At 47.8% G+C, this 15,427-nt stretch overlaps 1 protein-coding gene across 1 annotated transcript; it reads left to right on the forward strand.

Moving 5' to 3' along the window:
• The first annotated feature begins 12,553 nt into the window (after positions 1–12,553).
• On the forward strand, positions 12,554–15,116 carry CHST7 (carbohydrate sulfotransferase 7). Its single transcript, XM_075850309.1, has one exon. The coding sequence runs from the start codon at positions 12,768–12,770 to the stop codon at positions 14,067–14,069; it is 1,302 nt and encodes a 433-aa protein (XP_075706424.1). The 5' UTR covers positions 12,554–12,767; the 3' UTR covers positions 14,070–15,116.
• Positions 15,117–15,427: the final 311 nt, after the last annotated feature.

The following is a 15,427-nucleotide window of genomic DNA, read 5'->3' on the forward strand; positions in this document are numbered from 1 at the left end:
TATAGAAGCCAGTGGAGAAAACCGCCTGTGTTTTTTTAAAATGCGTTTTAAAACACATACAATTTCTTACATGCTTTTTAAAATGCAGAAAAAAAGATGTGCGTGTCTATGTGCATTTTAAAAAAAAACAACAAAAACAACTATATTTGGAATATACTTTTTTTTTCCTAATGCAGGCACAGTAAAGGGGTTTCATAAAATTCACTTTAATCTATGGAAATTATAATTTTGCTTCCACATTTTTTGACACGTTTTTCAAAATGGCCGCGAAAAAGTGCATGTCACTTCTTCAGTTGTTTTTGGAGCAGTTTTTCATACTCTATAGAAAAACAGCTCCAAAAACTACCGTGAAAAACGCGAGTATGATTAAAAATTGGCTGAAAATCAGAAGCTTAAAAACAGCAAGGTATTTTCAGATGTTTTTGAGTTTGTGTGTGCACATACTCAGAGAGAAGACCATGTTAAAAGGGTTGTATGATATTAGAAAAACATGGCTGCTTTCTTCTAGAAACATCGCCACTATTATCAATGGACTGAGCGTGGTATTGCAGCTCAGTCACATTAACTTGAATAGGGCTAAAATGCAATGAAGATGTGTCGATGTTTCTGGAATAAATTATAGTAAATAAATTGGGCCGCAGATGCACTTGTCCTTCTGCTAAGCTCTGCCCACATGAAAAAAATGAAAAGTGCTTTTTCCTGTAGGCTATCTTTTCTCATGTAGATCGGCCCGGTTTCAGCCATGGTGTCTCTGCTCTTAGGGTATGTTCACACGAGGGCGTCCGTTACGGCTGAAATTACGGGGATGTTTCAGCCTGAAAACATCCCCGTAATTTCAGCCGTACCGGCATGTGCAGGCGCTTGAACGCCGCGTCAATTACGGGCGTAATTAGCGCTGCTATTCATTGGAGTCAATGAATAACGGCTCTAATTACGGCCAAAGAAGTGACAGGTCACTTCTTTGACGCGGGCGTCTATTTACGCGCCGTCATTTGACAGCGGCGCGTAAATATACGCCTCGTGTGAACAGACAAACGTCTGCCCATTGCTTTCAATGGGCAGATGTTTGTCAGCGCTATTGAGGCGCTATTTTCAGACGTAATTCGGGGCAAAAACGCCCGAATTACGTCCGTAAATAGGCCGTGTGAACATACCCTTAAACTGATGCCTGACCATGTACACGAACGTGCTTTTGCGGCCGCAATTCCCCCAAAAATCCACGGGAGAATTGCGGCCCCATTCATTTCTATGGGGCCATGCACACGACCGTAGTTTTTACGGTCTGTGCATGGCCTGGGAGCCCGCACCGCAGAAAGAACGGACATTCCTTATTACGGCCGTCTTCTGCGGTCCGGGCTCATTGAAAATAATGGCCGCGGCCATGTGCATGGTCCGCGATTTGCGGGTGGCTCGCGGCTGACAGTCCGCAGCCGGCTGACCCGAAAATCACGGCGGTGCACACGGCTACGGTCGTGTGTATGAGGCCTTAATCTTTTCATGTGGATCTTCTATACAGGACACACAAATCAAAATATATTAAGATCAGTCGCAATCCGCTTTTTGGCATTAATTGGTGAAGAATTGGACATTGAAGAATGGCACAACTGATGCATACTGTGCTCCAATCTATTTTAGTGGTGATAAGCTGGTTTATACTACATTCATTTTTCCCCTAATGACATTAGCAAGACAGAAATCACTCTTCATATAAGCTTATATATTATGTAGGCCACTGTAGTGTGCATGTATATATACTTGCACAGCAGGGTTTGCAGTAATTCTTGTTCTGATGAATAATTCCTTGGTAAGCTTCTTTTACAATACCAAGTTTTTCTACACATGAACTCCCAAGTGTCTGTATGCAGTATGTGTTGATATTCATTTCTGGCAGATCTAACACTCACTGCATATTGGTAAGTTTTCCCGCACATTCATGTCTAATACATTTTAGTTCAGATACCATCTACGTTTCTTTAACCTTTTTTATGTTTTTTGCACTTAACGGTGTATTTAGGAAGTTGTTTTTTTTACTTGTCCATCAACACCTCTGCAGCCAGCTAGATCAGCCAGATAAGTGTTTTTTCCTCCATACCGCGTAGCCAAACTAAAGGGAGGAAAACAAGATTTAATGCATCCTCCACAGGTTTTCGCCAAAATTTCCAAATAGGTTTTGGAACTATTCCAGGGACTGACTGTCTTGTAACTGCACAGCTGCAAGCATCAAATCAAATACCTTTTTAATTTGTCATTGACCTCATGGAGGGGAAATGACAGCTTCCTGTCAAAATGGCTGTCATCTGGCTAATGGTGAACTTTTGCTAAGATAAGGAAATGACTACTAGTGAGATATAATATCCCTTCTTCCTAGGAAGGAACAACACACTTGTGAAACTCAGCAATGCTGCTAGAGATCCAGATCCTATTTATGTAACCCCTTCAAAGCCGCAATCGGAGCCTCATCAGCTCAACTATATGAGTATGTCTTGCTGCTGCGATGACTACCTGTGATCTTTATACAGAATACTTTTTGCTACCCCCACATACTGGGTTGGTTAAATGACCAAATAAACAAGTAGAAATAGATAAGGGGAAAATTTATGATAATCAAATGTAAAAATACATTACAAAAAAATGAAAATAAACGTATCCATATGGAGCATTTGGTGTGACGTGGGTGCACTTTGAATACGTATAAGGTGCGCCTGTGACAAGTATCTGCGTCATGTAAAATGTTTCTACTTCTTCTTCCCAATTATTGTCTGCCAAACCTATGAATGAAAATAGTTAGAGTAAAATGCGTCATTCTAATGGTGACATTTTAAAAGATACTGACATATATGGTGCGCCACTAAATGCAGAGGAGTTAATTTATAATGAATTTTACGCCAAGTTTTGTGACGAAGTGTGACATTGAAGTGGTAAAATTAGTGACTTTTCATGTCGCTCGCCAAACTGACCATGGTCACCAACGGAGATATAGCTGACAGCAGATTTATTATTTAAAATAGGAGAGAATTGTGGCACAAATCTACTGCTGCTCATGGCAGCCGTAGATTTAAATGGGTTTTCTAGGATTAAAAAAAACATGGCTGCTTTCTTCTAAAATAAATAGCGCAACACCTGTCTGTGAGTTGTGCCTCTGTTATTGCAGCTCAGCTCCAGTCAAGGAGCTTAGCTGCCATACCCCCCACACCCACACCCACACACCCTGTGGACAGGCATTTTGCTGTTTTTGAAAGAAAGCAGACAATTTATTTCTCATCCTGGAAAGCCCATTTAACTTCCTCAGCAGACAAGCAAAATGTGCAAAACGTATTAAGGCCCCTATGCACACGACCATATTTCTTCCCTCATGTAAATACTAGCCGTAAATACGGGCCTTTTGTCACACTTTTTAACCTCTATTTACGGACCCCTTGCCCCTAAATTGGGGTCCGTTGTCATCCGTATTCCACCCGTATTTACAGATCCGGATATGTCTCAATCATGTCCAAACCCCTTAAAAGGGTCACATGATCGCTCAGACGCCATTTTCTCTGCTGCTCTTTATTCAAAGATTGAAATCCCCTGACGTCGCCTAGCAACGCTCCCGTAATTACGCGTGCACACACGTAGCCACCCGTAATAACGGCCTAAAATAGGAAATGTTCTATAGTTTTCAACGACCAAGGCACCTTCCCGTATGGAAACGGGAAGGTACCCTTGGTCAATAGAAGTCTATGGGCCTGTAATTACGGGCGTTTTTATGGTCGTGTGAATGAGGCCTAAGAGGCGTGTGCCTCCTAAAAAATTTGGTGCAGGTCCTCCTTTACTTAGAATGGTGTAGAAAAATATACCAGTCTTTGTAAATGTGAACCAATGACCCACGGTCACAATCCAGTTAAAGAGAACCTGTTGTTAGAGCATAGACAACAGTTATCGGATGTAGGGAAGACTCTGGGAACTGCTAAGGGATCTAGAGGCTCCATAGAAGGAGAGGCTGTTAAAAATAAGCATGTAATCAGCATTTTGCTGGGGGGTCATTTAGTGGGTATAATTGAGATCATAGGATACCTGAAAGATGTCCTGCTCTGATGGAGATCCATGCTCAGCATCTGCGTCAGGGCTCTGTTCCGTCGGAACGGAGCCCTGACTGACACAAACGGAAACCAGAGGTTTCTGTTTCCATCACCATTGATTTGATTGTAGTCTACTACGGTATTCATTCCGGCAAAATGACGGAACCCCTGCACATTGAAATCAATGGTGATGGAAACCGAAACCTCTGGTTTCTCTTTGTCAGTTAGGGCTCCGTTCTGATGGAGAATTTAGACAGAACGGAGCCCTGACGCAGCTGTAAATGCAGCCTGTATTTTACACTATTCTTTATCTGATGCTCTGTTGACAAAATAAAAAAATGTAAGGTCAAAAGTATTGCGACACTGACAGGAGCTATTATGACACCCTGTTCTAAATCCGTAGGCATTAAAATCGAGTTGGTCGCACTTTGCAGCTAAAACAGCTTCCACTCTCCTGGGAAGGCTTTGTATAGGATTTTGGGGTGGGTCTGTGGGAATTTTTGCCGATTCATCCACCAGAACATTTGTGAGGTTGGATGAGAGGACCTGGCTTGTAATCTCTGTTCTAGATCATCCCCAAAGGTGTTTTATGGGATTGAGGTCAGGGCTCTGTGCGGGCCAGTCAAGTTCTTCTTCCACGCTAAACTCACCCAACCGTGCCATTATGGACCTTGCTTTGTGCACTAGGGCAGTCATGCTGGAACAGAAAAGGGCCTTCTCCAAACTGTTCCCACAAGGTTGGAAGCATACAATTATCCAAAATGTCTTGGTATACTGAAGCACTGAGATTTCTCTTCACTGGGACTACGAGGAATAGACCAACCCATGAAAACATTCCCATCGCATTATCCCGCCTCCAAACTTTACAGTTGGTATAAGGCATCATTTACAGGAGCGTAATATACGTGCGTGCTTTTCACGCGTGTCGTACGCACCTATATTACTCTATGGGACAGTGCAGACAGTCTGTGATTTTTGTGCTGCGCGAGTGCGTTGCGTAAAACTCACGACATGTTCTAAAATCGTGCGTTTCTCGCGGATCACGCACCCATTGAAGTCAATGGGTGCGTGAAAACCACGCATGCCACACGGATGCTCCTGCGTTGCATGCGCGATTTTCACGCATCACTTGTTATGTCCATGCAAAAGAGTTTATAAAGCTGGAGCAAGCAAACACAAACCAGGAAGTGCTTGCGTATTCTCTGCGAGTGGGCAAGCCTGTGTGAAGAGAGCATAGACTGCCCAGAGATCTGCAGGCATGCCGCGTGGGCTGGATGTGGAGCGCCTCATCAGCCTGGTCCAGGCCCAAACTGCGATATGGGACACCCGTGCGGAGTCGTACCACGACCGCACGGCCAAGGAGGATGCCTGGGAGGAGATCGCCAAGGCTCTTTTTGGTGCGGAATGGGAGAGTGGCCGAACCCGGGACCGCAGTAGGATGGGTAAGTACCATGTGTTTTTAAGCGATGCAATGTCATCCCTTGAAGTACTGTGGCCCTGTATGTGTCTTCCGCTCAATTGCCAAATGACATTTTGTGTTGCAGCCGCATCACCGTGTAGCATGTCATTAGCAGGGTAGGGCCCCTCATTTTTTGATAGGGCAGAGTTGTTATGGCGTGGTCGCAATATGTGACCATGTATTTGTTTTTCATCCAAGAGTCCAAGATATAAAAACACGATGGCGGAGCTGCCGCGACCAGTTCCGTCGGGAAATGGGGGACAAAGGACGCAGCGGAGATGGGGCCTCACGAAAGTGCCCATATATATATATATACATGAAGCAGCTGATGTTCTTGAAGGACATTATGGAGATGCGGACGTAAGAAATTGTGCTTTTGCATGTGTCTAATGTTTTGTCGCCCAGGTCCTGTTTGCCATCTTGTTGTTGTGGGCAATGATCTCTATTGTGTTCTAACGCTGTCTTCCCATTCCAGAACCACCGACAATTTGGAGGACACCGACTTCGCAGAGTCTCAGCCGCAACCTCCTGCTGGCCCTGACCTGCCCCTTAGCCCGGAGCCTACACCCCTGGACCCCGCCCCTGTACAGTCTGCACGGGCCGTGGCCTCTCCGGCTGAGGAGCGCCCCCTGCGAATACCAACTCGCCGCCGCCGAGCTCCACAGCCCACCGCCGGTGGCCAAGTGGATACGCGGGTTTTGGAGTACCTGAGCTGAGCCGCAGATGAGGACCGACAGGACTTTTTTGCCCGGGGCATTGTTCCCCTCCTAAGGCTGGTCCCTATGGAAAGGATGGCCCGGCTCCATGCGTCGATCATCATGTTGATCGACTCCTCCACACCCCCCCACAATCCGCACCACTGCTTCACGGCAATAGAACAGTGGCGCGGATTTGCCATGCCGGCCACCACGCCACATTTGCCGGCACCTTATCACCCCCCCACCCCGAACGCACGGCCCCACCCCTATATGCGCCCTATGCCTCCCCTTTCCCTGCCCCAACTTACCATGGCCAACATCAGCACCACTATGCTGGCGAGGAACATCCTCCGCAGCTCCAGGTCCAGCATAGTGGTGCTGAAATGCCCGCTTATTCCTCCCCGGGCCACCACTACCAACACCTGTGAGCATGTTGGTGTGCTCCAAGTTGGCAGCTGGTTTTTTGAAGGGCTGGCAACTAGTCCCTTTATGTATTTTCGACCATGTTGGTGTTATTTTGTTGAAAATTTATTTTTGAGGTTCTGTCAACACCAGGTTTAGCTAGTGTGAAGAAGAAACACATAAACATGGTTGTTCATTGTTTTTATTGCGTGTTGTTTTTATTTCGCACCCCTCAACACAATGTTTGCCCCACATTTCTTTTGACTATACACTCGCACACTGCTGGGCTTTGGCCCCCAATGCATGCACACGTGTTATGAGGTTTTAGTTAATCTATCGGGGTTTGACATTGTTTGCAAGAGATGAGAACGTTTGGGTGCTGTCATTCGCAATTGGAGTAGCCTAACTTTTGGCAGCCCATCATTCTATCTCCTGGAAACGTGTTTCCCAATGGCAAATGTCCTGATCAAACCCCCACAGATGTAAGCTCGCAACCTGCGTCAAGGGTCCTCATGTTTTGCGAGTCCCTAACCCTACCCAAACAAAACCTAAAACAACAAACACTGGCCACTTGGGACCTGTGTCCTGAAGCTTCCAAAAAATAGACAACCCTTCAAATGTCATCACGGCCCCATGGTGCGGCTCCTGATGGGACCTCAAAATAGGACGCCAAAGTATCCCGCACTCGAAGGCCGGATGTGAGAGATCGGCCGAGAGGAATAGCCGGGACAGTGTCGCTGGTGGCTGCATGTGTTAGGATATATTCTGCATCAAAGCTTGCATCATTAATGCGGCAGAAGTTATGCAGAACGACACACGCTTGTATAACACATGTCGCTTTCTGCATGGACAATTGCATTGTCGTCATAAAGACCCGCCACCTGTTCGACATAATGCCAAAGGCACACTCCACACATCTACGAGCTCGGCCTAGGCGGAGATTGAACATGCGGCGACAATCATCCAAGCCCCTTCTTGCAAAAGGCCGCATGACTTGTCTTGTGAGGGCAAACCCCTCATCCGCCACGATGACATACGGGATTGGGGGTCCGCTGGAGCCAGGGAGGATGGAAGGTTCCGGCACCGCCAGGCGATTATTCAAGAGTCTCTTCCCAATTCTTGATGAACGGAATATGCGGGCATCTGCAGAGCTTCCATATGAGCCTATGTCAACAATAGTGAAACAATAATTTGTGTCCGCCAAGGCCAACAATACCATAGAAAAAAAACTGCTTGTAATTATAGTATCGCGAGCCACTGCGTGGGGGCTTTTTCACCCGAATGTGTTTGCCGTCTAGGGCACCAATGCAGTTAGGAAAATGACTTGCTGTAAGAAATCCCTCCGAAATTCGTAGCCACTGCTCTGTCGTGGGCTGAGGCATGACCGTGCTTTTTAAGCTCTGCCACAACACGACACAGGTGCATGTGCCAATGAACGAAATGGTGGTCACTCCCAAAAGAAATTCTAAATTTAACGAATGATAACTATTGCCTGTGGCCAGAAATCTAGAAAGCAAAGAGAAAGAAAAAGAAAGCCACAACACATGTTAGGGGGGGGCTGGTAAAACTGACAGCGTCATTGACTAAGTAATTGCAAGTGCACACATACCTCAAGGTCACAAGCAGATGTTCCTCAGGGGAAATGCAGCGTCTCATGTTGGTATTCTGGTAGGTGATGCCAGAGCGAATCTGCTCAAGCAGAAGATCAAATGTGGCCACAGACAAGCGGCAGAACGCTCTAAATTTTTCGGGGTGCCGGCGTAAGTCCTCATACAGAGTATGAAAATGCCCTTTGGTGGTTCGTTGGGCCACAAGTGGGTGAACCCAAATGCGACATCTTCCACGCGTCTGGTGCTGCAGCATGGGTTGACGGTCCCCAAAACGACGCAAGATCATCCACGCAAGAAGCACACGTGCCAGCGACTGAGAAGGCATAACTGTGCCTTGCAAAGCCGATAACGACTCAAATGGAGAAACACACACTGGGGTTTAATGCAGAGGCTGCAATTAAGGCGCAAAACCTGTTTTCCCAGCAAGCAGGGGTTGGGCCAGCAGGCCTATTTGTAGGCTGGCCTCGCCTTAACGACCTCTGCGGTTTTTACGCGCGTTGCAAACGCTGGTCGTGCGCGCGTTTAAAACGCAACAACGCTGCGTATACGCATGCCAAACGCAATGGCAACGCGCGCAATACGCTGCATTTTTTTACGCGCGCAAAACACACATGCTCGTGTAAATGAGGCCTAATGCATATGAGGCAGGTAACTTTCTCCTGGCATTGGCCAAACCAAGACTGCCCGATAGAAAAGAGTGATTCGTCACTTCACAGAACACGTTTCCACTGCTCCAGAGTCCAGTTGGGGGATGCTTTACGCCAATCGATCCGGCTCGTGGCATTGTGCTTGGGGATGTAAGGCTTGCATGCAGCTGCTCGGCCATGAAAACCCATGTCATGAGAGGTTTGGAACTCTCCAATTATTGAGTCAACAGAGTGTTGGTGACTTCAATGCACTATGTTCCTCAGTACTCGGCAACCCTGCTCTGTAACCTTAAGAAAAAAAAATTCTATATAAGTTTTATTTTGCCACTCCAAAGAATTCAAACACCATATACTGTACACTCATCATAAAATTGTACAAAGAGGAGGTATAGCCCATATCCACTTGTTTTTTGCTGGACAAGTTATATTTTATTATGGCACTATTTAATATACAATATAATGTACTGAGAAACCGCAAAAAAATGTAGGTGGGATGAAATTGGCAAAAAACAGCAATTCTGCCATGGTTTTTTGGGTTTCATTTTTACAGCATTCACTGTGAAGTAAAAATGACATGTTATTAAAATAGACACGTGTCGATATTATTCTACGGGTCGATATGATTACGGCGATACCAAATGTTTATGGTTTTTTTTACATTTTACCACTTTTACAAAGAAAAAATGTCTGCATTCACATGAGCGTGTTCAGTCCGTGACATACGGGGCGTATGTCGGCAGTATTTCCTGGAACGAACACACTGCACGGAGCCGGGCTGCTAGCGTCATAGGTATCTGCTTCTCCGCAGAACTACTGTCCTGTACTGAATATATGATTGTAGTAGGGGACTCCTGGCATCGTACGTAACTATGAAGCTAAGTGCCCGCCTCCCTGCAGCGTGTTCGGTCCGGGAAATGCGTCCGACATACGGTCTGTATATCACGGACCGAACACGCTTGTGTGCATCCAGCCTTAGGCCTCATTCACACGACAGGGTCCGAGTGTCGGCCGGGAAAATCGGCCAGTTTGCATCCGTTCCGATTCGGTTCCGGGGCGTGTTGCCGTTTTTACCGGCCGATTTGGACCCGATTTGCATCCGTTTTTTTCCCTGTCCGTTTTAAAATCGGATGAATTTCGTTTAAATTTGTTGCCACACACAGCCCTTTGTAGATAATGCCACAGCCCCCCTGGTAGGTAATGCCACCCAGCCCCCTGTAGGTAATGCCACCCAGCCCCCTGTAGGTAATGCCACACAGCCCCCTGTAGGTGATGCCACACAGCCCCCTGTAGGTGATGCCACACATCCCCCTGCAGGCGATGCCACCCTGCAGGTGATGCCACCCTGCCCCCTGTAGGTGATGCCAACCAGCCCCTCTAGGTGATGCCACCCAGCCCCCTGTAGGTGATGCCACCCAGCCCCCTGTAGGTGATGCCACCAAGTCCCCTGTAGGTAATGCCACACAGCCCCCTGTAGGTGATGCCACACAGCCCCCTGTAGGTGATGCCACACAGCCCCCTGCAGGCGATGACACCCTGCCCCCTGTAGGCGATGCCACCCTGCCCCCTGTAGGTGATGCCACCCTGCCCCCTGTAGGTGATGCCACCCAGCCCTGTAGGTGATGCCACACAGCCCCCTGTAGGTTGCACCCATCCCCCCCCCCTCCCAGGAGAAGTCACTGACTTCAATGTCCATATATGGACAGTGTAGTCACTGACTTCTCCTGGAAAGGAATTCGCTGCCACAGGTCGGGAATTCCGCTTCAGAAGTGAGTGACGTCACTGTGTCCATATATGGACAGTGTAGTCACTCACTTCTCCTGTAGCGGAATCCCCGGCCATAGAGTCGGGGATTCCGCTGCAGAAGTGAGTGACATCGCTGTGTAAATATATGGACAGTGTAGTCACGCACTTCTCCTGTAGCGGAATCCCCGGCCATAGAGTCGGGGATTCCGCTGCAGAAGTGAGTGACTTCGCTGTGTCCATATATGGACAGTGTAGTCACTCACTTCTCCTGTAGCGGAATTCCCGGCCATAGAGTCGGGGATTCCGCTGCAGAAGTGAGTGACATCACTGTGTCCATATATGGACAGGGTAGTCACGCACTTCTCCTGTAGCGGAATCCCCAATCTCCGGCCGGGTATTGGGGATTCCGACTCCTACAGGGAGCAAAAAAAGACCCTCCTCCTCCTCCTCACATGCACTCTGCACTGTGAGGAGGAGAGAGAGTGCGCGAGCGAGTGTAGATCCGGCCATCACTCGGGACACATTCCGGTGATGGCCGTGTATTACCTGGCCCCATAGACTTCTATGGGAGCCGGGCGGCCGGGCACCCGGCCGAAAATAGGGCATGTCCCATTTTTTCACAGCCGGTTTTCCCAGCCCGTCAAAAAATCGGTCGTGTGAATAGCCCCATTAGGGGTCTATTGTTCCTAATGCAGCCGGGTGACGGCCGATTTATGAACGGCCGGGAAACCCTGTCATCTGAATTCCGCCTAAAGTCTCTAGTCATTTGCAGTCTTCCTTCCATATACCTTTTGATTATACGGCTGTTACTTTTATTTCCAGATATTCTAGTGTTTTCATAGATTATCCACACTCTCTGCATAATGCAATTTAATAGTACCTATTCATGTTATTTATTGTTCTATCGTGCCCTCACCCTGAGACTTTGTTATATCTTTTTAGCTCATATCCTATTATTACTACTGTTAGGTGGATAACCTTGTGTGCCTACTGGTTCTTTTTTGGTAATCCATCACTTATTTTTACATATTTTACATTTTCATATATCTAATAAAAACATACTTTTATTAGCATATACAATTGTGGCTTTATAACTCCTCTAGGGTCCGATTTTGGTTGTATATATGCTATTTGTTGCACCTACTCATTGAATTCAACTTATGCTGCAGATTTTTTTAAAAACACACTGCAGGTCAATTTACGAATGGTTTCTCAGTGGATTTTTTTGTTGCAGAAAATCTGCAGCGTTCAAGATGCGTGTGAATGTACACTGAGGATATGTTCACACGCAAACGCAAAATACGGCTGAAAATACAGAGCTGTTTTCAGGCGAAAACAGCTTCTGAATTTCAGACGTTTTTGCAAGTACTCGCGTTTTTTGCGGCGTCCATTACGGACGTAATTGGAGCTGTTTGTCAATGAAAAACGGCTGCAAAAACGTCCAAAGAAGTGACAGCGAAGCGTAAAATTACACCTCGTCTGAACAGAACATCGTAAAAACCCATTGCAAGCAATGGGAAGATGTTTGCAGACATAAAGGAGCCGTCTTTTCAGGCGTAATTCGAGGCATAAAACGCCCAAATTACGTCTGAAAATAGGCCGTGTGAACATACCCTTATAGTACCATCCTCGAATTCAGTGAGCTCTTTAGAAGGGCCTTTTTTGTCACAAATGTTTGGCAGACTGCATGACTAAGTGCTAGATTTTACACACCTGTGGCAATGGGACTGAATGAAACACCTGAATTCAATGACTGAGGCATGTCCCAATACTTTTGTCCTTATAATGTATGTATGTAGATAAGATAGATAGATAGATAGATAGATAGATAGATAGATAGATAGATAGATAGATAGATATGCATGCATTCCACATTCCTGACACTAGTTCCCCACGCTCGTGTGAATCCAGATTACAGCTCGGGTTGAGCAGGACAGAGCAGCGTCATTATCTCACACTAAATACATGGAGCTGTGACGGGGGTGAAGATGTGACGAGCACAGGGTAATCTCATGTCTGGAGGACACCAGCCCCACCCCTGGGCGGACTGCCAGGAAGTGACCGACACTACCAGGAGCGACTCCGCCGTTCTAGTTAGGAGCCGGGCGGTATGAAAGAGAGCGCCGGCACCATGGCCCGTGAGTGACAGGATGGTGAAGCGGCGGGCACGGAGCCTCTGGCTGCTATTGCTGGTGTACGCGGCACTCATGCTCCTGCTCTTCTCAGTACTGTTACATGAGGGCTGGCGGACTAGAACGAAAAGCTCGGCTGAGCAGGACAACGACGGGAGATGGAACCGGTCACCTCCCCGGCGGCTCTGTCCAAACCTGGACATGTCTGTGTGGGAGGATAATGGGGAGGAAGGAACTGAGCAAGGTGCGGTCTCCCCTCTCCCACGAACACACGTGTATCTGCATGCTACCTGGCGGAGCGGCTCGTCCTTCCTGGGGGAACTCTTCAACCAGCATCCCGGTGTCTTCTACTTGTACGAGCCGGCGTGGCACATGTGGCAGTCCCTGTACCCCGGAGATGCGGAGAGCCTGCAGGGGGCGCTGAGGGACTTGCTCGGCTCCCTGTTCCGCTGTGACTTCTCCGCGCTGCGGCTTTACGCTGGGGACAACCTTACTTCTGCGGGATTGTTCGGCTGGAGGAGCAACAAAGTGATCTGCAGCGCCCCCTTCTGTGTAGCAGCTACAGAGGATTCTAACTCGACCGCTGGGGGGCGCAGGGACAAGGTGGGACTTGTGGAGCCTAAAGACTGTGAGAAGCAATGCCCGGCTCGGCCGCTGCGGGACCTGGAGGCGGAGTGTCGGCGCTACCCTGTGGTCGTCATTAAAGACGTGCGGCTGCTAGATTTGTCCTCCTTGCGGCCTCTGCTGCGGGATCCCGGGCTCAATCTGCATGTGATTCAACTATTCCGGGACCCCAGAGCCGTGCACAACTCCCGGCTCCGCTCCAAGCGCTCCCTGCTGCGGGAGAGCCTTCAGGTGCTGCGCAGCCGCCTGCGGGGTGTGGACCTGGCCAGCAGAGCCCTACAGCAGCAACAGCTGCACCGCGGAGGAGCGGACTACTTGTTAAGCGGCTCCTTGGAGATAATCTGCCAGGCCTGGCTGCGGGACCTGCTCCTGGTGCGGAGTCACAACCCACTCTGGCTCCGCCATCGCTACCTCAGGATCCGCTATGAAGACCTGGTGCACACTCCACACAAGGAGCTGCGCCGCCTGCTGCGCTTCACTGGGCTGCCATCACTGCCCGAGTTGGAGGACTTTATGCTGAATATGACGCGGGGATCCAACTACTCTTTAGACAACCCCTTCCTGGTGTCCGCCCGCAATGCCAGGGAGGCGGTGAACGCCTGGAGGGAGAGGCTGAGCAGGGAGCAGGTCCGCAGTGTGCAGGAGCTGTGTGGAGATGCCATGCAGGTGCTCTCCTACCGGCTGCAGGGGGGTTGAGGTCTCACTACAGCTGTTCTTCATCCATGAACTCCCAGGGTAGGGGACAAACTCAGCAGGGACTGCAGCTGTGACAACAGAGAAATATTCTAAAGAGACACTAAACCTAGAGTCTGGCTTATCTCTTATTGTTTCAAAGCTATGGTTCCCTGCTATTAGCCATTTCAGGCAGGGGGGGCTGTCTGTAGGGATTTTATTGGGATTAAAAGGGGTTTCATGAAGACGCCCCCTGTCCATATGTCCTATTAGAGCATATGGACATCATAGACGGGTCTGCTTGGGACAGCCCTCTTCAGAACGGACAGCTGCTCTTTTAGAGCGACTCCCGTTTTGGCTGACTTGAACCGCCTTGATATGCATTTGAATAGCTGCTATGTAATACTTACATGTCCCCTGCAGCAACAACTGCTGGTAAAATGTATTGCTTGCCCCGTCTTCCCCCTGCAAACTAAGCTGTGTTTGCGGCTCCTTTCTGAAAGGAGATGTCTCCAATGTGACAACCCCTTTATTGACAAAGTCCAGAAAATGTCTGCCTCCATGATCATTCCTTCTCTCCAGTGATGAGAACCACTAGAAAGCTTTCCGTAGATATGTGTGACTATTAGCAGCTCTCTTACAAGCTGTGGACTTTAAGTTTACTGCTCCTTTTAAGACGTATAATGCCAGGGATGCAAAATACATTTTTCTTTGGATCAGTTCTGACAATCAGAATGTAGCAAGTTTACATAATTTTATATATGGATTCTATGAGGGTATATGATTAGCCTAAAGGCCGTAGAACTATAAAGAAAATTCTGACCTGACAATAATGTGGGCAGTGTGTGTAAGGCTTTGTTCACATCTGCGTCAGGGCTCCGTTCCAACATTCCGTCTGAGCTTTCCGTCGGAACGGAGCCCTGACTGACACAAACTGAAACCAAAGGTTTCCGTTTCCATCACCATTGATTTCAAAGGTGATGGATCCGGTGCCAATGGTTTCAGTTTGCCTCTGTTGTGCAAGAGGTCTGTTATTTGGATGGGATAAATACCCTAGTCGACTACGATATTCATCCGGTCAAAACGACGGAACCCTTGCACAACGGAGGCAAACTGAAACCATTTGCACCGGATCCGTCACCATTGAAATCAATATTGATGGAAACGGAAACCTTTGGTTTCAGTTTGTGTCATGGCTCCGTTCCGACGGAAAGCTCAGTCGGAACGGAGCCCTGACGCAAATGTGAACATAGCCTTACTACTTATGTAATAGGAACTCAAATACAAATATTAGTTATCTTCCTCTTTTTTTTATTTTTTATGTCTTTATTATGAGTGTTATTTATAGAAACCAGACCTGACCCTATTGTTAGATGTGGGAT

This window comes from Rhinoderma darwinii, chromosome 2, assembly GCF_050947455.1.
Source record: "Rhinoderma darwinii isolate aRhiDar2 chromosome 2, aRhiDar2.hap1, whole genome shotgun sequence".
Classification (NCBI taxonomy): Eukaryota; Metazoa; Chordata; class Amphibia; order Anura; family Rhinodermatidae; genus Rhinoderma; species Rhinoderma darwinii.

What these genes read in the sequence shown, in the direction of transcription:
- CHST7 (XM_075850309.1), top strand. Translation starts at nt 12,768, where the DNA reads ATGGTGAAGCGGCGGGCACGGAGCCTCTGGCTGCTATTGCTGGTGTAC.